This window comes from Aquarana catesbeiana, linkage group LG08 (genome assembly GCF_042186555.1).
Source record: "Aquarana catesbeiana isolate 2022-GZ linkage group LG08, ASM4218655v1, whole genome shotgun sequence".
In the NCBI taxonomy this organism is placed as follows: domain Eukaryota; kingdom Metazoa; phylum Chordata; class Amphibia; order Anura; family Ranidae; genus Aquarana; species Aquarana catesbeiana.
Window position 1 is genome coordinate 97,477,624 of NC_133331.1, and position 23,980 is coordinate 97,501,603.

General features: G+C 41.6%; 1 protein-coding gene across 1 annotated transcript in view; it reads right to left on the reverse strand.

Annotated features, from left to right (window-relative positions):
* Nucleotides 1-23,980, reverse strand: part of FBXW4 (F-box and WD repeat domain containing 4) — a 334,157-nt gene that overhangs the window by 176,435 nt on the left and 133,742 nt on the right. The window contains exon 5 of the mRNA XM_073596185.1: nt 7,044-7,138. Within this exon, the coding sequence (XP_073452286.1) occupies nt 7,044-7,138 (95 nt within the window). The remainder of the gene's footprint in view (nt 1-7,043; nt 7,139-23,980) is intronic.

A 23,980-nucleotide genomic window follows, 5' to 3' on the forward strand; every position in this document is an offset into this window, starting at 1 on the left:
GGCACTGATCAAAGGTAGATAAACAAAAGCACACTGCTCAGCGCTGAGAAGTTAAACACATGCAATTCATCATTCGTGTAAAAGATATGCCACACAAAATAAATAAGGTGCAGACAGCACAATCAACACGAAAACAATAAAAAGAAAAACAACTTTATACAACTACAGCAAACATCACTGAAAACTGCTTCTGTGTTTTCTACAAAGAGCGCTGGGACATGCAGAGGGTAACTCGGACATTTTGCAAGTCTGTCAATGGTGGCATTAGTGTCACCACGGACAAGCAAATGCATGGGGGGTAGTAGCCATTTTCAGTATTTAGTCCAGGTAGAGTTTGGAGTTATATACAAAACTATGTTTTAAGAGTAAGAAAAATGCCCTCAAAGTTTTTTCACCCCTTTGCCTAACCCCGCTACCCTTCAATTTGCCATACTTACCTAGATCTTGCTCCAAGGCCCACTGCATAGTTTACATCCCTGTGCAGTTAGGCTACATATGCTTTACTGGGGCTGGTGGATAGACAGAAAGCAATCCGTCTACTAACCCCCTAAAAGCCTGGGAGACCAAACTGCACAGATGTGCATATCTGCTCAAGAAGCCAAAGGAGGGATGTAAATAATGCTCTGGGTCTTGGAGTGAGGTCTAGGTAAATATATAGCTATTTGGGGGTGGGGGTGTTCTAGACCTACTTAATGGAGTGGGGTAAAAAGGTATGGAAACTTTGTGGGAGAGTATTCTCACCGATACACACCACCAAACAATAGAAAGGAAAGATGATTTTAGGATTTGTGAACTATAAAGCATCCTATGACTCCTTTTAACATTCCCTGAACCCCTTCATCCTACAGTTCTCTTACCGAATTTAGCCATATATGTCCACAGGTAGCCAGAATGTGAAACAGTATCACAATTTGTAAATGTCAATCTGTACTATATACTGTACAATACAGTAAATGTTTTTTTTTTCGTTCTTTTTCCTTCCTGAAGAAATGCTAAAAATAAATAAAAGCCCATCTTAATAGAAATCCCACTTTTACAATTGCAAACGCTCAACAACCTAGTTTCTTTCAATATATTATATCTTGTCTTAATTCTTCAGCAATACACCCAAATACAACCTTAACATAACTCACAAACTTTCCTTTTCCTTCTCAATTCCCACTTCTGGATTACGTGTTCAGGACACCTCCCGTAGTACTCAGTTTCTCTAGTACTCTGTCCCAATTGTCACCAGACACTCACCAAATCTTTGCTCACACCCACAAAAACATCAGTTTAGAAAGTCATACAACACAGAACATTTCTATTCTAACACGTGCTCTATTTGGATCTCTTATAGTGATTCCACCTCCAATACAAGCACAATTGTCAAATCTCCAACTTATTGTATACTTGCTGTTATTCCTATTTGTTAATGCAGAATTTCAGGCTAAAAAAAAACTGGTTGTGCTATGTTAAGCAGTACCAAACTTACAAGTAATTTTCTGAAATCATAGCCCATTAGCTGAAAGTAGATGGAGCCCTAACTTTTTGCACCTCGGTACCGAAGATCTCTTCAAATCTCTTTCAGTCGCTTCCTGTCTATTTGCATACAATAATGACAAATTAATGTGTAGAGGTTAAAATATTTCCAGCCAACAAGACAAAACTTAAGAGAGAAGTACCTGTCTTCACAACACAAGAACTTTGCAAAGAATGTACCAATGGGTGACCCCTCTGCTTAAAGCACATGCCCTGAGACACCACATATAGGATATTATTTAGGTAATGTTATTTTTATTACAAAAACTTCTTCTCTACATAAAAATAAGGCGCTGTTGACAACTATAAACTGTATATCATGAGCCAAATTCAATGAGTTACAGCAAAGCTTTAATTTTTGCTGAGAGTACAGGCAAATTTGATGATATGGTCTTCAGCACACATTTTACTGGACCACCACACAACTGGATTTACAGCCTTTTAAACCGCAGTTGTTAAATAGTTATATATAGCAGAGTGGCAGAAAGTGTCTGATCCCTGTGATGATCATTTAATTAGTATATAAATTATTGCCCTTCAGGGTATATTTTTAAGAGTAGAATGTGTTATGCTACGTTATCATGATGAAGCATGAACAAACAACATTATCTGTGAAGCCCCCAGGGTCCATATGGAGCACACACATATCCTACATGTGGCTTATGTCAAAGAACTTTATGGCCGCAATAATAAGTTGCCTTGGTTGCAACTACATAGCTTTAAATAAGTAAGAGCACTGGAATCTCTAAAACTGCTCAGCCATGCCAAGTGTGTGCCGATTATTATTTTAGGAAATGTATCTTCTTCTGATCTCTCTCCACTCTCCTGAACACCTAGTTTCCCCTTTGTTCTTGTCTCTTATTGGAGATCGCTGTGATCTGTTGTCAAGCGACAGGTTTATAGGTTAGCTGACACCTTTGCTCCCAGGAATTTTAATTAACTTCTCTCATCATCAATATGGTAAAGAGCAGTTTCCATTATCGGAGGTCAGTAGTGTGTTGCAGTGCCGGCTATGCCAGCCATCAAATTGAAGAATTAATGACGTGGATAATTGTCTCTAATGCAAGAAGAATTTGCATGGAGTACAGACTGGAGTGATAATTGGGGTGGAAGGAGAACCTCATGGTCTTGCTGCTCTCCCATAAAATGGGTGACTGATTCAAACCTGGCCAATGGAGATGACTATCCCTTCACCAATATGTTTACAAATGAATCCATCATTTGAGCTTACAAAGAAAACACTCCAGGTAAATATTGTGACATCAAGAGAGGGCAAGTCTGTGTCCTGCTGAAAACTGTCTTGCTGAAAACAGAGAAAAGTGACAAGGCCCAACAAGAGATCAAGAGGTCATCACTTAAACTACATCACATGCTGCTGTGCAATAGTTACATCCAATTGCAACCTGTTGAACACCAAATAAAACAGATAAGATATCATTAGTGTAGCTTTATTCTGAAACCCTTTAGAATCTAAAATTCCTAAAAACACAATTATTGAAATATTTTGTTAGGAATCTAGGATGATTGTATATCCATCAACAATGGCTTCAAAAAGAATGCCAATAGTTTTGCGCAAAATATGCTGCAAACAATGAAAGAAGGAAAGGCCATAACTGTACTTGGATTTTTTTTTACCAATGATAATGTTTTTAGAGTATCTGAAGAGATCCAAACAGAAGCAGGAACATCAGCACTAGGCAACAACAGCCACCTCCATGTGTCTGCAGGTCAGTTTATTATTCCTATTGAGCACCCTGGGAACTTTCATTCCCTGAGCACCTTGTAAGCAAATTTTAAAGAGTAGCACCAATTTTGTTATGAAAAAACCTTTCTCTATTGGTGATCTATGTACATTGCAAGGACTGTAACAAACTTTGTATCAGATTCTGAGGAAATAGCTGTTTGTTTGTCTGTGTCCCTGTGTGAAGTGAATGTGAATGAGAGTGACTTTTTCACTATTGATCAGCTGCTGCTCTTGCAGGGTTCTATAGAGGGAAGTGGCAAATCAGTGAGTCAATCACACAAGCAGGAAATTACATTTTTGGGGATCTTTCTGTACACCACCTGTGTACTGAACACCTCCAGGTTGCCATATTACATTGAATTTTACAGAAAATTACAGTGCTGCAGATTGAAAAGGAAAGGCAATTTTGATAATGTTATATTACAATATGGCTTGTGTTGTGATTATATATGCTATATTATTTTATATTATTTGCAATTTGTTTTTCCACGAAAGTGGAGCTACACTTTAAACAGTTCTCCTGCTCCACAGTCAACTCACATTCTCCTTCACCTCAGTGCCAGTGCTTTACTTTAATGGTGGCATCATTGACCAACAGCTACCAAGCCATGCAATAGGAAAAATGAACAGGCAAGCAAACTGAAACCTTTGGGACCAATTGAGAGTTGCTGTAAATAATTCTGTAATTGCTAGCTTAAAACACTGCATTTATTGCCAAATTTGTGAGCCCATTTAAACAGCGTTGTACTTTTTTGAATTTCCAAAGAAAAGCTTTTTGGTTTCATTTGGAAAACCATTCTAAGCCAAGCATTGCAAAATCAATTTGGTCTGGGGGTCAAAAACAACTGACTAGCCCTTTTATGGCAGGAATAAGATTTCTATGGGCTAACGAAAAGTACTGCGTGCCATGGTGCTGCACTGACTAGTGGGCGTGAAGTGTTCCCACAGGATATGGTTTATCTTTTTACATCTAGCAGAATCAGCTTCCTTTGCAATTCCCAACATTCATTTACATGAACATCTTAGAAAAAAGTATTGGAAGACTTTAAGCTACCAGATGCCGAGTTGGCAGCTATCAATAAAATGCCCACCATGTATCGGTGATTGCAGGTCCCATTCTGATCAATGTCTGAATGGTGAAGTATCTCTAATCAGGGACAATAGCCCAACATATTTTATTAGTACTGACTCAATGGGGAAATACCCTTCTTCCCCAGTCCTACACTGGGTCTGTACCTTTTATTGTTTTGACAAGAACTAACATCGGTGGTAAGCAAATCATCTATATGGTCATATATAATAGGTAGGTCTTTTTAATTACAATTTTGTTTTTGCAAAGACAGGACACGACAAAACATCTACAACATGTAAATATCTATTCCCTTTTACCTATAGACTCCTTCTCCACAAGCAAAAATAACTTTTCTTTTTACAGCAGGGTACTCTTAAGCATATATTCTACATACTGTATATTCCCAATTCTCTGATTGAAGTTTACTACCGTAAACCGCTGACGTCAATAGAAAAATATAAAAAAAGAAAATAGTGTTTAGATGAAGGAAAGATCTGTGTAACACTGGTGCAACAAAAATTGTGCTTTATCATATAATTGTACTTTAACATAAAACAATAAAACAGTTCTTTTTCCTTCCTCCCAGACAATGCCCTATGTGCTCATCATTTGTACCGTTGCTCTGTTAGACTGGACTTTAAGCAAAAAGTGCACCCCAATGATCAAAGGGAATTGTGTACTGAAGTTAACCTCAGCCATTGCGTGATTCCTCCCTCTGTCCCAATAGTGATTTCAAAGGAGATACACATGCAGAAAATATATTGCTTAATTTCTCCTGTGCTGGTGTTTAGGGAATACAGTTTTTTTTTTCAAATACGTTTTGGAAAAAGCAGTGCAGAAAATTGTTTTTCCATAAATTCCTTAGTCTGGTGGAGAAATAAATCCTAAATAAGGTAAAATAACACAAAAAATATACTCTGAGCTAGACAAGGATGATGTGAAAAAAAGCTAAAAGCAAAAATGATAGGAATAAGAAAGTGAAGGCAGTACCAGGACAAGATCCAAGGCCAAAGTGTGCATCCCCCAAAATGAGTGCTATAATTCAGCATCATAAAAACTTAGCACATATTTAGAATGGTAAAAAAGTTAGGGGAAGGGGTGAAGAAGGTAATAAAATATAACAATGGTGGTTATCATGCTCAATATGAGTACTTCTTTGCTAAAGCCCATATGTTACAAGGAAAATTCCTCCGCCAGTGTGACCGCTGGTTGCAGCACCCCAGTTGTTCATTACAACTATGAACAAAAATTAACTCCTCCCTTCCTCAAGAAATCTACTACCAACCCATGAGATTTCATACCTCTCCCAATGTAATGTAATGTAATGTAATACTATACATTAGTATATGATTCAATTCCTATTCAATGTGTCATTATTTCGGACTATGTAGGCACTGTATACTTAATATAATTAATAACCTTAATGTTCTAATTCAAATTATTTTTACCAGCTCTCCCCTTTCCCTCTCAGCCCTCTCCTTGCATCCTAGCTTTACCTTACTTTTCACTGCATCTATTGACAACCACTGTCTTTTGTATATCGTTGAATTGTTGTTTGCTTTAATTTGTCAACAAAACTTTTTCAATAAAGATATATTGAAACTAAAATATAACAATGGTTAACAAAAATGTTGCCTACAAATTTTACAGTTACTAAACTAATTAGGATGAACTACAAATTCTATTCTGCTATCTTGTTTCTTTTATAAAGACACTAGAATCATGTTTCTGGTACAAAGCATTTTTTTAAATGTGGCGCTACAAACATGAACAAACACAATTTCAAACAGAAAAGTGATTAACAAAAAAAAAAAAAAAAATACTAAGGGAAGAAGGGAATATAGGAGTCAATAAAAACAAATTGGGGTTTGATAAGAGTTAATATGTGCTAAAATGTGGTTTGAAAAAAAAACTCATATAGGACTATCTGCATGGAATTGTGTACTTGCTCTTGAACCAATGCTCCAATTTACATTCACTTGCTTATTTTTATTTATTTATTTTATTTCAGGTTCTTATATAGCGCCATCAATTTACACAGTGATTTACATATACATTATACATTCACATCAGTCCCAACACCCTCAAGGAGCTTACAATCTAAGGTCCCTAACGCACATTCATACATACTAGGGACAATTTAGACAGGATCCAATTAACCTACCAGCATGTCTTTGGAGTGTGGTGGGAAACCGGAGTACCCGGAGGAAACCCACACAGACACAGGGAGAACATGCAAACTCCAAGCAGGTAGTGTCGTGTTTGGGATTCGAACCAGCGACCCTTCTTACTGCTAGGCAAGAGTGCTACCCACTACACCACTGTGCTGCTGATGACCTTATTGACCCGGAATCCTCTATGTAAGGCCACCCCTTACTACAATCAGAGTATATATTCTTATATTTATATTTATACACCACTGTGTAGTGCTAGGGCCTACTATTTGGATTTACATTGAATTCATTGTGTAAGTAAGTTCTGCACTAAATGGTTATTGGTAAAAAGGAGATTGTAAAATCAGAATGTAACACATGGTACTAGCTTTAAACAATTCAGTTGCCACCTACTGTACATAAATTTCAGGGATCATTCCATAGTTATTTAATACCTACAGACTATGGTATACACGCCCTGGTAGTATTTTCTTTGCTCCAGGCTTCAAACAGAAAAATAAACTAATTTTAAACAAAGAAATACTGTTCTTACCTTAACAGAGGGTTTATGGCAATAGACCACACTCTGTCATCCGTCTGAATAGTATGAAGGCATTGTGCATCTGTACCAGATGAGAGGGTCCAAACCTAAACAATTACCATTAAAACAAAAATGACAACAATGCACAATGATTAAGGGTTCATCTTCTTATCTAGCATCAATATTTTAATTAGAAAAATATTTTTGAATGTTCAATATAGAGAGCATTATATTATTTTTTTTACAGTTTTGAAAGGAAGAACTAAAACCCCTTTACTATAGGCAAATAGACTGTGCACTTTGAAAGTGCAGTTGCACTTATTTTCCCCAGAGCTTAGTGAATGTGGTGAAACTTTTCTTTGTGAAGAATACCCAATCAGGTGCAAGGAAAATAAAAAAAACAACATGTTTGCTTGCACATTCTTGGATTATAGAAATCAGCAGAGCTTCACCACATTCACTAAGTTTGGGGAAAAATGTGTGCAATTGCACTTGCAAAGCACACAATCTATTTGCCTTTAGTAATTAAACCCCCATATGTCTACAAATTTAGATGAATTTCCCCCTTTAGACAGTCATTGGAAGATTTTCTCTCTTTTTTTTTGCTGGAGACAACTGTGATATTTAGGATTTCACATTATTTTCTATGTAGGTGACAACAGCCCACAGCACAAGTATAAAAGGTATGAATCTCCACTGTGGGCCACATGCAACAATAACATTTTGACATTTTTTTTACTTTTTCACCCACTGTACACAAAGCTAAAAAAAGTTGGGGCTATACATACAAATTCATTCACTATATGTAGAGATATATTGATAATGGTCTTGTATATCTAAACCCCAAAACAAAAATGAAACACAGTGCAGCTTATCACGCTTTAGATGTGGAGGCTGTATTTGTTTTCTTTTTACAGGATTTTTTAGTTTTTCTTTTTACCTGGTGATCCTGCGCTAAACACACTTCAAGAGTTACCCAATGCTGCTCACCAGATTTGGGCTACAAACTCTTTCCTTAGGCGTTCTTTAGTTCACTGAAGATAGCTGGGATGTCTGTTGACGTCTGCAATATCAGTTTAAAGCAATGGAAGTTACAAGACCAACAGGCAATTTTTTTGTACTTGCAGTAAAAGTACTTAGCTTGTTAAAAGAGCCTAATGCAGCAACCAGATCAAAGGACTGGTAAGCTGCAGTATACTAACTTTTGTTCTTGGGTTACAATATCTTTTAGGATGGTTATTTGCGTACAAAAAACCCGGATCTTCAAAAATCCTTGTACAAACGCGTTTGTTAATTAGAAAACCGGGACTGTGTGTTACTTATGTCAACAGGAATTTAGTATTGCACCAAGAATAACCAAATGAAGGTGCTGAGCTTAACTAGCCTAAGCTTCCATATCTCCCACAGGTTAAAAATATTGCTGGGAGCAGCCTATCGCCTGACTATCACTAAGGAATGTACATTAGCAGCTTCTCTAGGCTTAACTGTAATCAACACTCTGCAGGGTCCTCAAAACTGGCCACACGTTACACATTCAGCACTCCCATTAACTTGTGACTCCTCTCTTGTGGCAGAGGAAACACTTCAAGTATAAATGAATAATAAATACAGAGTGGCACAAATGTTAGGTCTGGTTAGAATTATTTACCAGTACTAAATTTTACCAGAGCAGGCTTTTATAATGCATGGAGAAATCAGGTCATGTGAAGGGGCCCATTAAATACTATAATGTATGTTATAAGAGAGCTCACACAGGGAAAATAGAAGGTATACTACAACAACATATTCGATCAATGCTCTTCATACACGGCTAGATTTCTCTTCTGCAGCATGCAAGCTGAAAATCAGAAAATCAGATGATTTCCCGATCTATACCAAGCAGCGTGGACGGAGGAATCTCCACCATTGAATTCAGCCAGCCATGGATACCTGCACAGTGACTGCAGTCAATTTTAAAATTTACTTTAGTCCAGGCAGGTGATACCAATAGGGTCACACATTTATGCCGACAACGTAATCTTCCCACACTACATACCATTATTATAGTTTTAGAAAATTTTGGTGCCACCATGTCCTTAAAGGGTATCTATGGTCAAAATGTAAAATTATATATTCATTTCTCCTTTGTATTTCATTTATTTCTAGCCTACACCTATTAATATGAATGACCTTGAAATCTGTAAACTTACTTTGTCAAGATCCCCACGCATTGACTTCCTTGAATTCTGTGACACATATTCACTATGTCCTGTTAGTAGGCACTTCTGTGTTACACGTTTCACAGATCCTGTGTTCTGTCAAAATAGCCAATTCATCAAGATCTCCAATTACGTCACTTCCAGTGACAGTAAACCAGGAGTCTCAAACTCAAATTGCCTGAGAGACACATGACAAGTTTTCATATCCCATGGGGGCCGCATGCAAACTTTCAAAACTTCAAAAACAATAAACTATACCAGCAATATTATACTATACTATACTATAACCAGCACTGGTGTCAGCAGACGCATTATTAACCCCCAGCACTTGTGTCAGTAAACACTTTATTAATCCCCAGCACTGGTGTCAGCAAACGCGTTATTAACCCAGCATTGGTGTCAGCAAACGCATTAGTAACCCCCAGCATTACCCCCCATGCTGCACAAATACCCCCCACACTCCACAAATAGCCCCACACTGCACAAATCGACCCACACTGCACAAATAGCCCTACACTCCATTAAATACCCCCCACACTCCATAATTACCCCCACACTGCATAAAATACCCCCCACAATGCACAAATTTCTACCCCAGTCACCCCACTAAGGACTTTGCCTCAGTGTGATGGCTCACTCACCTCTCCTGGCAGTCAGGATCATCTGCCTCCCGAGTCCTCTCCTCCTTGCTTCCACACAGGTCTAGTGACAGGGGACCCACTGATTGGCTTAGGCAGGTGGCACTGGCTGTCACTGGCAGGTGGCACTGGCTGTCACATGGTACTGATTGGCAGGTGGCACTGATTGGCACTGACAGATGGCACTGGCAGGTGGCACTGATTGGCAATGGCACTGGTAGGTGGCACTGATTGGCAGTGGCACTGGTTGGCACTGGAAGGTGGCACTGGCAGACATTGGCAAGTGGCACTGGTTTGGAACTGGCAGGTGGCACTGGTTTGGAACTGGCAGGTGGCACTATTGGCACTGGCAGGTGGCACTGATTGGCATGGCACTGGTTGGAGGTGGCAGGTGGCACTGGCAGGCACTGGTTAGCACTGGCAGGTGGTACTGATTGGCAGTGGCACTGGTTGGCGGTGGCACTGGCAGGCACTGGTTGGCAATGGCAGGTGGCACTGATTGGCAGTGGCACTGGTTGGTGGTGGCACTGGCAGGCACTGGTTGGCGGTAGGGCTGCAACTAACGATTATTTTCATAATCAATTAGTTGGCCGATTATTGTTTTGATTAATCGATTATTTGGTTAATAACCTTAAAAAAAGTGTGGTGTATAATTTAGTTTAACCACTTGAGCCCCGGACCATTATGCTGCCTAAGGACCAGAGGTCTTTTTCCAATTTGGCACTGCGTCGCTTTAACTGCTAATTGCGCGGTCATGCAATGCTGTACCCAAACGAAATTTGCGTCCTTTTCTTCCCACAAATAGAGCTTTCTTTTGATGGTATTTGATCACCTCTGCGGTTTTTATTTTTTGCGCTATAAACGGAAAAAGACCGAAAATTTTGAAAAAAAATGATATTTTCTACTTTTTGTTATAAAAAAAATCCAATAAACTAAATTTTAGTCATACATTTAGGCCAAAATGTATTCGGCCACATGTCTTTGGTAAAAAAAATGTCAATAAGCGTATATTTATTGGTTTGCGCAAAAGTTATAGCGTCTACAAACTAGGGTACATTTTCTGGAATTTACACAGCTTTTAGTTTATGACTGCCTATCTCATTTCTTGAGGTGCTAAAATGGCAGGGCAGTACAAAACCCCCCCAAATGACCCCATTTTGGAAAGTAGACACCCCAAGGAAATTGCTGAGAGGCATGTTGAACCCATTGAATATTTATTTTTTTTGTCCCAAGTGATTGAAAAATGACAAAAAAAAAAAAAAAAAAAAAATATTTACAAAAAGTCGTCACTAAATGATATATTGCTCACACAGGCCATGGGCCTATGTGGAATTGCACCCCAAAATACATTTAGCTGCTTCTCCTGAGTATGGGGATACCACATGTGTGGGACTTTTTGGGAGCCTAGCCGCGTACGGGGCCCCGAAAACCAATCACCGCCTTCAGGATTTCTAAGGGTGTAAATTTTTGCTTTCACTCTTCACTGCCTATCACAGTTTCGGAGGCCATGGAATGCCCAGGTGGCACAAAACCCCCCAAAATGACCCCATTTTGGAAAGTAGACACCCCAAGCTATTTGCTGAGAGGCATATTGAGTCCATGGAATATTTTATATTTTGACACAAGTTGCGGGAAAGTGACACTTTTTTTTTTTTTTTTTTTTTTTTTTCATAAAGTTGTCACTAAATGATATATTGCTCACACAGGCCATGGGCATATGTGGAATTGCACCCCAAAATACATTTAGCTGCTTCTCCTGAGTATGGGGATACCACATGTGTGGGACTTTTTGGGAGCCTAGCCGCGTACTGGACCCCGAAAACCAATCACTGCCTTCAGGATTTCTAAGGGTGAAAATTTTTGATTTCACTCTTTACTGCCTATCACAGTTTCGGAGGCCATGGAATGCCCAGGTGGCACAAAACCCCCCCAAATGACCCCATTTTGGAAAGTAGACACCCCAAGCTATTTGCTGAAAGGCATGGTGAGTATTTTGCAGCTCTCATTTGTTTTTGAAAATGAAGAAAGACAAGAAAAAACATTTTTTTTTTTTCTTTTTTCAATTTTCAAAACTTTGTGACAAAAAGTGAGGTCTGCAAAATACTCACTATACCTCTCAGCAAATAGCTTGGGGTGTCTACTTTCCAAAATGGGGTCATTTGTGGGGGTTTTGTGCCACCTGGGCATTCCATGGCCTCCGAAACTGTGATAGGCAGTGAAGAGTGAAATCAAAAATTCACGCCCTTAGAAAGCCTGAAGGCGGTGCTTGGTTTTCGGGGTCCCGTACGCGGCTAGGCTCCCAAAAAGTCTCACACATGTGGTATCCCCGTACTCAGGAGAAGCAGCAGAATGTATTTTGGGGTGTAATTTCACATATTTCCATGGCATGTTTGAGCAATATATCATTTAGTGACAACTTTGTGCAAAAAAAAAAAAAAAAAAAAAAAAATTTGTCTCTTTCCCGCAACTTGTGTCGCAATATAAAATATTCCATGGACTCGACATGCCTCTCAGCAAATAGCTTGGGGTGTCTACTTTCCAAAATGGGGTCATTTGGGGGGGTTTTGAACTGTCCTGGCATTTTATGCACAACATTTAGAAGCTTATGTCACACATCACCCACTCTTCTAACCACTTGAAGACAAAGCCCTTTCTGACACTTATTGTTTACATGAAAAAGTTTTTTTTTTTTGCAAAAAAATTACTTTGAACCCCCAAACATTATATATTTTTTTAAAGCAAATGCCCTACAGATTAAAATGGTGGGTGTTTCATTTTTTTTTTTCACACAGTAATTGCGCAGCGATTTTTCAAACGCATTTTTTGGGGAAAAAACACACTTTTTTTAATTTTAATGCACTAAAACACGCTATATTGCCCAAATGTTTGATGAAATAAAAAAGATGATCTTAGGCCGAGTACATGGATACCAAACATGACATGCTTTAAAATTGCGCACAAACGTGCAGTGGCAACAAAATAAATACATGTTTAAAAGCCTTCAAAAGCCTTTACAGGTTACCACTTTAGATTTACAGAGGAGGTCTACTGGAAAAATTACTGCACTCGATCTGGCCTTCGCGGTGATACCTCACATGCATGGTGCAATTGCTGTTTATGTTTGACGACAGACCGCCGCTTGCGTTCGCCTTAGCGCGAGAGCAGGGGGCGACAGGGGTGTTTTTTTTTTTTGTTTTTTTTTTCTTTATTATTTTTTTGCTTTTTTAATCTTACTTTTAAACTGTTCCTTTCATATTTTTTTTTTTAATCATTTTTATTGTTATCTCGGGGAATGTAAATATCCCCTATGATAGCAATAGGTAGTGACAGGTACTCTTTTTTGAAAAAATTGTGGTCTATTAGACCCTAGATCTCTCCTCTGCCCTCAAAGCATCTGACCACACCAAGATCGGTGTGATAAAATGCTTCCCCAATTTCCCAATGGCGCTATTTACATCTGGCGAAATCTAAGTCATGAAATACTCGTAGCTTCCGGTTTCTTAGGCCATAGAGATGTTTGGAGCCACTCTGGTCTCTGATCAGCTCTATGGTCAGCTGGCTGAATCACCGGCTGCATTCTCAGGTTCCCTGTTGAGACAGGAGAGCCAGAGAAAAACACGGAAGACGGTGGGGGGGGGGGGGGGGCATTCCCTCCCACGGCTTGTAAAAGCAGTCTAGAGGCTAATTAGCCGCTAGGATTGCTTTTACATGAAAGCCGACCGCTGGCTGAAAAGAATGATACCAAGATGATACCTAAACCTGCAGGCATCATTCTGGTATAACCACTCAAAGTCGTGAATGGCGTACCTGAAGACAAAAAAATGGTTAACAATGGTTAACAATAAAGCACAGTAAACAGTAAAGTATAAATAATTACATACCTGAAAAACAAACATGATAAAACATAATAACAATAACAATAACAATAAAACATTGCAGAATAGAATACAGTAAAAAAGAGCAGAACAATAGAGAGAGAGAATAGAGAGAGAGAGAACAATAAAACAACAACTATTTTTTTTTATTTCATATTTTTTTTTTTTTTTACACTTTTTTTGTAACTAACTTTTATAACGGTAACCGGTTCCAGGTTCGGGTCTCTCAAAATGCGATGGCATCTTGGGAGACCCTGTGAAAGTGTGCCTAGTCTGTGCAATGCTGTACCCTACGCTAATACTCAACTAGTGCATGGTAGCGTTCAAAACATTCACCAATGCAAAGACCAGGATTGTCAGGACAGGAGGGACAATAATAGCGGGTGTCACGCCTATATCCGCGCTTGCTGCAGACACGACATCTTTTTTGGGGGGTTCGTTGGGTAGGGGTACTCGGGAGGACATAAAAATGCCTCTCATGCAGCCGACTGCATTTGGTTGGGGATGTGAATGGGGGAAGTACGGGCGCTGCAGAAGCGGTGGGTTCCCAATTAGGATTGGCGAATGCAGCAGGAAGGGCATTATGGGCACGATGGGCCTGTGTTTGTCTTTTTGGTGGCAGCGGGACACTACTTGTGCTTGCCACCTCACCAGCTTGAACTGCACTTATGGGACTCGCCACGTCACCACGTGTTACTGCAGTGCTGGTTTGACTACGACCGGGGTGTACTAGGCCGCTGGCACTTGCCAGTTCACCAAAACGCTACCAAAAAAACTGTTAGCGATCGCAGGGATCAGGCCTGACTCTGCGAACGCTGCAGTTATGCGTTTAGTGTTTTGTAAGTGTCAGTGATCGATCGATACTGCACTTGGGTGGGCTGGGCCGGGCCGGGCGGAGGGGCAAAACGCAGGTGCTAGCAGGTATCTGGGCTGATCCCGCTAACACTGCGTTTTTGGGAACCCTAAACTGCTGGTGACGCTAGTATAGATCTGATCGGATCAGATATTGATCCGTTCAGATACTATACCACTAAGGGAGGCGTATGCTGCGTGCGTGGGTGTTAGTGGTACTGGCGCTAACCTGACGCTGCCTGGGGCTGGTGCTTGCCAGTTCACCAAAACGCTACAAAAAAAACTGTTAGCGATCGCAGGGATCAGGCCTGACTCTGCGAACGCTGCAGTTATGCGTTTAGTGTTTTGTAAGTGTCAGTGATCGATCGATACTGCACTTGGGTGGGCTGGGCTGGGCCGGGCGGAGGGGCAAAACGCAGGTGCTAGCAGGTATCTGGGCTGATTCCGCTAACACTGCGTTTTTGGGAACCCTAAACTGCTGGGGACGCTAGTATAGATCTGATCGGATCAGATATTGATCCGTTCAGATACTATACCACTAAGGGAGGTGTACGGTGCGTGCGTGGGTGTTAGCGGTACTGGCGCTAACCTGACGCCTGGGGCTGGTGCTTGCCAGTTCACCAAAATGCTACCAAAAAAACTGTTAGCGATCGCAGGGATCAGGCCTGACTCTGCGAACGCTGCAGTTATGCGTTTAGTGTTTTGTAAGTGACAGTGATCGATCGATACTGCACTTGGGTGGGCTGGGCGGAGGCACAAAACGCAGGTGCTAGCAGGTATCTGGGCTGATCCCGCTAACACTGCGTTTTTGGGAACCCTAAACTGCTGGGGACGCTAGTATAGATCTGATCGGATCAGATATTGATCCGATCAGATACTATACCACTAAGGGAGGCGTATGCTGCATGCGTGGGTGTTAGCGGTACTGGCGCTAATCTGACGCTGCCTGGGGCGACGCATATCACCGCCGGGCGATCAGGGGGCTAAACCTTTATTTGGTAATAAACGGCGGGTGCCCTGACACTATAAAAAATAAACGAACTAACCAGCGTCATCCGTAACGGTTATACGGTGATCAGTGGTGAAAGGGTTAACTAGGGGGCAATCAAGGGGTTAAAACATTTATTAGGTAGTATATGGGGGTCCCTGACGCTATAAAACGCTGACGGCGAACCTAAATATTTACCTCACTAACTAGCGTCACCAGCGACACTAATACAGCGATCAGAAAAATGATCGCTTAGTGACACTGGTGACAGGGGGTGATCAAGGGGTTAAAACTTTATTAGGGGGGGTTAGGGGGGTACCCTAGACCTAAAGGGGGGTAATACTAACTGTCCCAACACTGTAACTGTCACAAACTGACACTATGCAGTAATCAGAAAAAAAAAAAAAAAAAAACAAAAAAAACTGCTGGTGTCAGTTTGTGACAGGGGGGGGGGGGTGATTGGGGGGGGATCGGGGGGCGATCGGGGGGGGGATCGGGGTGTTTTGTATGCCTGGCATGTTCTACTGTGTGTGTGTGTGTTGGTGCACTCACATAGATGTCTTCTCTCCTCGGGCCGGAACGGAAAATACCGACCCGAGGGGAGATGACATCACTTCCTTTGCTGCTGTTTAGCATACAGCAGCAAAGGAGTGTTTTCATTGGCCGGCGGCGATCGCGAGGGGGGGGCCACGAACGGATGGTCTCCCCCTCATCACCGATCGCCGCTGGACAAAAGACGACCGCCTCGGGCACCGGGGGGGGGGTCCGATCGGACCCCCCACCCGCGGAAGGCAAATCACGTACCCTGTACGTGATTTTGCCTGTCCGTGCCACTTTGCCGACGTACATCGGCGTGAGGCGGTCGTCAAGTGGTTAATATGTAAAGTTAAAAAAAAAAAGGAAATGTATTCCTAAATATCTCAATGCAGTGGTAAATATAAATTACCAACTTTATGGTTAGGGAGCAAAAGCTCTAATCTACTCTGAGAATAAGACAGAGGAGATATACTGTATATACAATTAGAAGAGATATACTGTATATACTATTAGAGGAGATATACTGTATATACTATTAGGAGATATACTGCATATACTATTAGAAGAGATATACTGTATATACTATTAGAGGAGATATACTGTATATACTATTAGAGGCTATATACTATTAAAGGGTGAATCTGGAATGTACAAAGATTTTTCGTCTGAATATTCTCCTCTGAAAATTGACCGTGTGGCCAGCATAAGGCTCGGTACACACCTATGCAGTTTGCTTTTGATCCGTTTCTGCAGTGCTTTTTGCTGTGCGTTTTGATTTTTGCACATGTGATTTTGCTGCGATTTGCGTTTTTGCATTTTTTTTGGACAATTTGTTGTTGGGCAAATTAAAAAACACAAATTTCTGCAAAAATGCACTACATGCTTTTTAGCAGCTTCTCCATCGAAGTACATTGAACCAAAAAAGCACCGTTTTGCGTTACATAGTTACATAGTAGGTGAGGTTGAAAAAAGACACAAGTCCATCAAGTCCAACCTATGTGTGTGATTATGTGTCAGCATTACATTACATATCCCTGTATATTGCAGTCATTCAGGTGATTATCTAATAGTTTCTTGAAGCTATCAATGCTCCCCGCTGAGACCACCGCCTGTGGAAAGGAATTCCACATCCTTGCCGCTCTTACAGTAAAGAACCCTCTACGTAGTTTAAGGTTAAACCTCTTTTCTTCTAATTGTAATGAGTGGCCACGAGTCTTATTAAACTCTCTTCTGCGAAAAAGTTTTATCCCTATTGTGGGGTCACCAGTACAGTATTTGTAAATTGAAATCATATCCCCTCTCAAGCGTCTCTTCTCCAGAGAGAATAAGTTCAGTGCTCGCAACCTTTCCTCATAACTAAGATCCTCCAGACCCTTTATTAGCTTTGTTGCCCTTCTTTGTACTCGCTCCATTTCCAGTACGTCCCTCCTGAGGACTGGTGCCCAGAACTGGACAGCATACTCCAGGTGCGGGGCGGACCAGAGTCTTTTAGAGCGGGAGAATTATCGTTTTATCTCTGCAGTTGATCCCCCTTTTAATGCATGCCAATATTCTGTTTGCTTTATTAGCAGCAGCTTGGCATTGCATGCCATTGCTGAGCCTATCATCCACTAGGACCCCCAGGTCCTTTTCCATCCTAGATTCCCCCAGAGGTTCTCCCCCCAGTGTATAGATTGCATTCATATTTTTGCCACCCAAATGCATTATTTTACATTTTCTACATTGAACCTCATTTGCCATGTAGTCGCCCACCCCATTAATTTGTTCAGGTCTTTTTGCAAGATTTCCACATCCTGCGGAGAAGTTATTGCCCTGCTTAGCTTAGTATCGTCTGCAAATACAGAGATTGAACTGTTTATCCCATCCTCCAGGTCGTTTATGAACAAATTAAATAGGATTGGTCCCAGCACAGAACCCTGGGGAACCCCACTACCCACCCCTGACCATTCTGAGTACTCCCCATTTATCACCACCCTCTGAACACGCCCTTGTAGCCAGTTTTCAATCCATGTACTCACCCTATGGTCCATGCCAACGCACCTTATTTTGTACAGTAAACGTTTATGGGGAACTGTGTCAAATGCTTTTGCAAAATCCAGATACACCACGTCTACGGGCCTTCCTTTATCTAGATGGCAACTCACCTCCTCATAGAAGGTTAATAGATTGGTTTGGCAAGAACGATTCTTCATGAATCCATGCTGATTACTGCTAATGATATCATTCTTATTACTAAAATCTTGTATATAGTCCCTTATCATCCCCTCCAAGAGTTTACATACTATTGATGTTAGGCTAACTGGTCTGTAATTCCCAGGGATGTTTTTTGGGCCCTTTTTAAATATTGGTGCTACATTGGCTTTTCTCCAATCAGCTGGTACCATTCCAGTCAATAGACTGTCTGTAAAAATTAGGAACAACGGTCTGGCAATCACCTGACTGAGTTCCCTAAGTACCCTCGGATGCAAGCCATCTGGTCCCGGTGATTTATTAATGTTAAGTTTCTCAAGTCTAATTTTAATTCCGTCCTCTGTTAACCATGTAAGAAAAGAAAGAGACCCCTCAAAGAGTGGTGGGACTTTGAAGGCAACGGAAATCAGAATATAAATAAAAAAGCGGGTTTTTTTTTTATTTTTTTTATTTTTTTATTTTTATTTATATTCTGATTTCCGTTGCCTTCAAAGTCCCACCACTCTTTGAGGGGTCTCTTTCTTTTCTCGTATGCTAGGGATGGTGGCAACTCTTGTGACACTGTTGGATGGTACCCTTTTTTTCTCTTGCTGTTAACCATGTAGGTGCTTCCTGTGTTGTGTCATGAGGATAAACACTGCAGTTTTGGTTACTGAAGCCCCCCGATTCACTCGTGAAGACTGAGGAGAAGAATAAATTCAATACCTTTGCCATCTCCCCATCCTTTGTAACCAGATGTCCTTCCTCATTCTTTATGGGGCCAATATGGTCTGTCCTCCCTTTTTTACTGTTTACATACTTAAAGAATTTCTTGGGATTTTTTTTGCTCTCCTCCGCTATGTGTCTTTCATGTTCTATCTTAGCCATCCTAATTGCACCCTTACATTTCTTATTGCATTCTTTATAAATTCTGAATGCTGTGGATGATCCCTCAACCTTGTATTTTTTGAAGGCCTTCTCCTTTGCTTTTATATGCATTTTTACATTGGAGTTAAGCCATCCAGGATGTTTGTTCGCTCTTTTAATTTTATTACCCAATGGGATACATTGGCTAATGCCCTTATTTAATATGCTCTTAAAGCAAACCCATCTCTCCTCCGTATTCTTTGTTCCTAATATTTTATCCCAATTTATGCCTTTTAGCAAGGTTTGTAGTTTAGGGAAGTTGGCTCTTTTGAAATTCAGTGTCTTTGTGTTCCCTTCATGTCTCCTATTTGTGTGATTTATACTGAAACTAATTGACCTGTGATCGCTGTTACCTAAATTGCCCCGTATTTCCACATCTGTTATCAGGTCTGTATTGTTGGTAATCAGTAGATCTAGTAATGTTTTATTTCTAGTTGGTGCGTCTACCATCTGACCCATAAAATTGTCCTGCAAGACACTAAGGAACTGGCGTGCCTTAAATGAATGCGCGGTTCCCTCCGCCCAGTCTATGTCTGGATAATTAAAATCCCCCATTATGATAACACTTCCCATCCTTGCTGCTAATCCAATTTGTGATAGGAGATCCGTCTCCACTTCCTCCCTCAGGTTAGGGGGCCTATAGCATACTCCCAGTATTATTTTCCCCTTAGCTTCATCCCTTTGGAACTCTACCCATAAAGATTCCACCTCCTCCCTAGCCCCCTCAGTGATGTCATCTCTCACATTCACTTGTACATTATTCTTGATATATAGGCATACCCCTCCCCCTTTTTTACCCTCTCTGTCCTTGCGGTATAGGGTATACCCTTGAATGTTTGCCAGCCAATCATGAGAGCTGTTGAACCAGGTCTCTGAAATTCCCACAAAATCCAAATCCTCCTTGTACAACAGTATCTCTAGTTCACCCATCTTGTCCGCCAGGCTCCTGGCATTGGTGAACATGCCACATAGTTTAGACCGGTCGCATATTGTCCTCGTATTGGGTGTTTCAAGATTGCAACTTGGACTTGCTACTATACTCACCTTGTGTTTTTGTGCTTTGGTTAACCTACCACTAATGCCCCCAATACTACCCTCTGGAATATCTTCCGCGCTGGCTATCACTGTCTCTGGACCCTCCCCCCCCATCGCCTAGTTTAAAAACCCCTCTAACTTTTTGGCCATCTTTATTCCCAGCAGATCTGCACCCTCCTCATTTAGGTGCAGTCCGTCCCTTCTATAGTACCGGTTACCGACTGAGAAGTCGGCCCAGTCCTCCAGGAACCCAAACCCCTCCTTACTACACCAGCTCTTCAGCCACTTGTTTACATCCCTAATCTCCCTCTGCCTCTCTGGTGTGGCTCGATGTACCGGTAGTATTCCTGAGAACACTACCTTGTAGGTCCTTTTCCTCAATTTAGCTCCTAAGTCCCTAAAATCGTTCTTTAGGACACTCCATCTGCCTCTGACTTTGTCATTGGTGCCAACGTGCACCTTGACAGCCGGGTCTTCCCCAGCCCCTCCCAGTAATCTGTCCAGTAATTTTTTTAAAAATTAAAAAAAAAAAAAAAAAAAAGTCCCTCACCATTTCCAAATATGTAGCGGCTGAAAAAAGCATCGATGTGAACGTGTCCCATAGGAAACCATGTAAATGAACTGTAGTGCGTTTCTGCAAAAAGCACCAAAAAACACATAAGTGTGAACCAGGTCTAAGACGTTTAGAAACATAATGGGGTTAAAAAAAATAAAATTAGCCCTTTAGATAATCACTTCTGTAAGGGGTTAATTTTTTTACTGTAGAACTGTGAAAGTAATATTTACAGTAATGATTATTTGCTCTCTTTGTGCTAAAAAGGGCTTATTTTAGTTTTTTTAACCCCATTATGTTACTGGCCGATTAATCGATTATGAAAATAGTAATCGATTAATTTAATAATCGATTAGTTGTCGATTAATCAATTAGTTGTTTCAGCCCTAGTTGGCGCCACTGGCAGATGGCACTGATTGGCAGTGGCACTGGTTGGCGGTGGCAGGTGGCACTGGTTGGAGGTGGCAGGTGGCACTGGCAGACTGGTTGGCACTGGCAGGTGGCACTGATTGGCGGTGGCAGGTGGCACTGACAGAAGACACTGATTGGCACTGGCAGGTGGCACTGGTTGGAGGTGGCAGGTGGCACTGGTTAGCACTGGTAGGTGGAACTGATTGGCGGTGGCACTGGTTGGCACTGGAAGGTGGCACTGACAGAAGGCACTGATTGGCACTGGCAGGTGGAACTGGCAGGTTCACACTGAGCAGAGTGTAACTGTGTGTGAAACTGACAAGTAACAGAGAGGAGTTGTCCACACTCAGCGCTTGATGCTTGTGTAAAACTGACACATAACACAGAGGAGAGAGACAGAGGGATCTGTCAAAATTGAGGTTGATGTCGGGGGGGTGGGCGGGACCTGGCCGGGGTGGGCGGGACCCAGCAGCTATCAAACACCAGCCAATGATTGGGCTGCTTAAGAAAAGGGGCAGGCCACATACACGTAGTGGCCCGCCCAGATCCCATTGGCTGGTGTTTGATATTGGTCGGGTCCCGCCCACCCCCGACATCAACCTCAATTCTGACAGATCCCTCTGTCTCTCTCCTCTGTGTTACGCGTCAGTTGCGCACAAGCATCAAGCGCTGAGTGTGGAGAAGGGAGGAGGAACGGCGGCCAGTGTTATATATCGGCCTAATGGCCAAATATCGGTCGATCTCTAGTCCAGGATCGGCTCTGCCTGTGAGCCATTTTTAATCGGTCCGCGGGCCAGTACTTTGAGACCCCTGCTGTAAACCATCATTAATTGGAGATTTTGATGACTTGCCGTTTTGACACAACACCGGCAAGCATGTACGCTCTGTTACACGAAGACTTTGCTGTTTTGATACAACAGCGAGTAACGAGGAAAAAGCTGTTGCCGCTGCCACAGATGCAGCCATTTTGTTGGTAAGTATCAGAGCGGAATAACAATATCCGCTCATAATACTGTGTAATGGAGTGTACAAGGTTGCCGGTGTTGTGTGAAAACAGCAAGTCATTGAAATCTCCAATTACTGACAGTTTACAGTAACCAGAAGTGATGTAATAGGAGATCTTGGTCAATTGGCTATTTTGACAGAACACCTGCCTTCTGAACTACAGAGGTGCAGGCAGCAAGGTATCATGAGATATGTAAATATTTCTTTGTAGTTCAAAGTAATTTGAAGTAAACAGCAAAGGAGAGGCTGCAAAGCATGCAGGGAATCCAGGAAATTATGGAAAGAGACAGCAGACAGGCAGCACTCACAACATGAAAGGAGATTTTTCAAGTAAGCTTATATTGGATTGTCAAAAAAGAACTATTGTTTGTATTGTTATTACAATGCTGATATTATAAAATAAAGGTGTATACCGTGACCATAGATTTCCTTTAACGGATATCTAAATGTAAGGATGTAAACGGTCGGTTTTGTGTGCGTCCCCTTCCCTTCCTAACATACCGAAGATGTAAGTCTGAACAAGTGGATGTCTGTGATGCAGCTGCCATTATGTACAGTAGTGGGTTGTGGGGGGGGAGGTGTATGCACAAATACACAACCATTTGAAAATTACACATACTGCAGCACATGCAAGCTGCTTTCTTCAAAAATTAAAATAAAATGACTTATATCATATAAAAATGTGTTTTTTAAAAGAGAAGTATGGGATTTTGCTTTTTTTCAAGAATCACACTTATCACCGATTCGATGCTGCATCTGTCCTCCAGGGCCTCTAACACTGAGAATCAAACACTGCCTAACGCTCGGGTTCTCAGAGCTCCCTGAGCAGAGAGCTGGTGACTGTCAGTCACCAGCTCTCTGCTCAGCCCCCCAACGCTCACTGGAGCGCAGGGCCGTGGAGGGGGCGGGAGCAGCTGGCTCAGGCTCTTAGCGGCTTGCTCAGGGGCTGAGCCGGATGCCAGTCCAGGCATGTTGGTGGATCTCAACCATATGGTCTCGATCTTGCCCAACCCTGGGCTGACTCTGTGACATCAGTCGACAGCGGGCTTCAGCGGAAAATGGGTTACAGGTGGGCAGAACGAACTGCACTCTTGTGTACCACAGAAGTACAGCTAAACAAGCTTTGGCTGTACTTCTCCTTTAAAGAAGCTTGAACTGTTCTCATTCTGCCATGCCTTCTGTAATTTCTAAATCACTGACCGAGAATGCAGACAAGCAGTAGGCAGAGTTTTCAGTTCACTTCATGCTTGCTTGCCACATGTTTGTCCAGGTCAGTGTTCGAAAAATGATTGAAGATAGAGACAGCCAGTCAACTAGTATTTTCAAGGGGATGTCAGCAATAGGGAGTGGCCATATCTTTCTTGGTCCAGTTTTTTTTTTTTTAAATCATCCCCTAGGGAAGGAATCTCCAACCTATGGCCTACAGACCACATCCACCCCGCTACAAGATTTTATTTAGCCCACAGCTAGGGTCAGTGCCATATCCTTAGTGAGCACTGATTAAGGCTTAAGGTCAGCAGAGGCTGCTAAGGATCTCCGCTTCAGATGTAATCAGGGACTCTGATGGGTACCCTGATGTAAGGAGGACTCTGATTTAAGGCAGGACTCTGATGGGGAGCCTGATGCAGGAGGGGACTCTGATTGTATCCTGATGTAAAGGGGACCCAGATGTACAGGGGCCCTGAGGGTAATATTTTTCAGCCTGCGATTATTTTTAATATATACAATTCACCCCCCCCCCATACTAATACATTTGGAAAA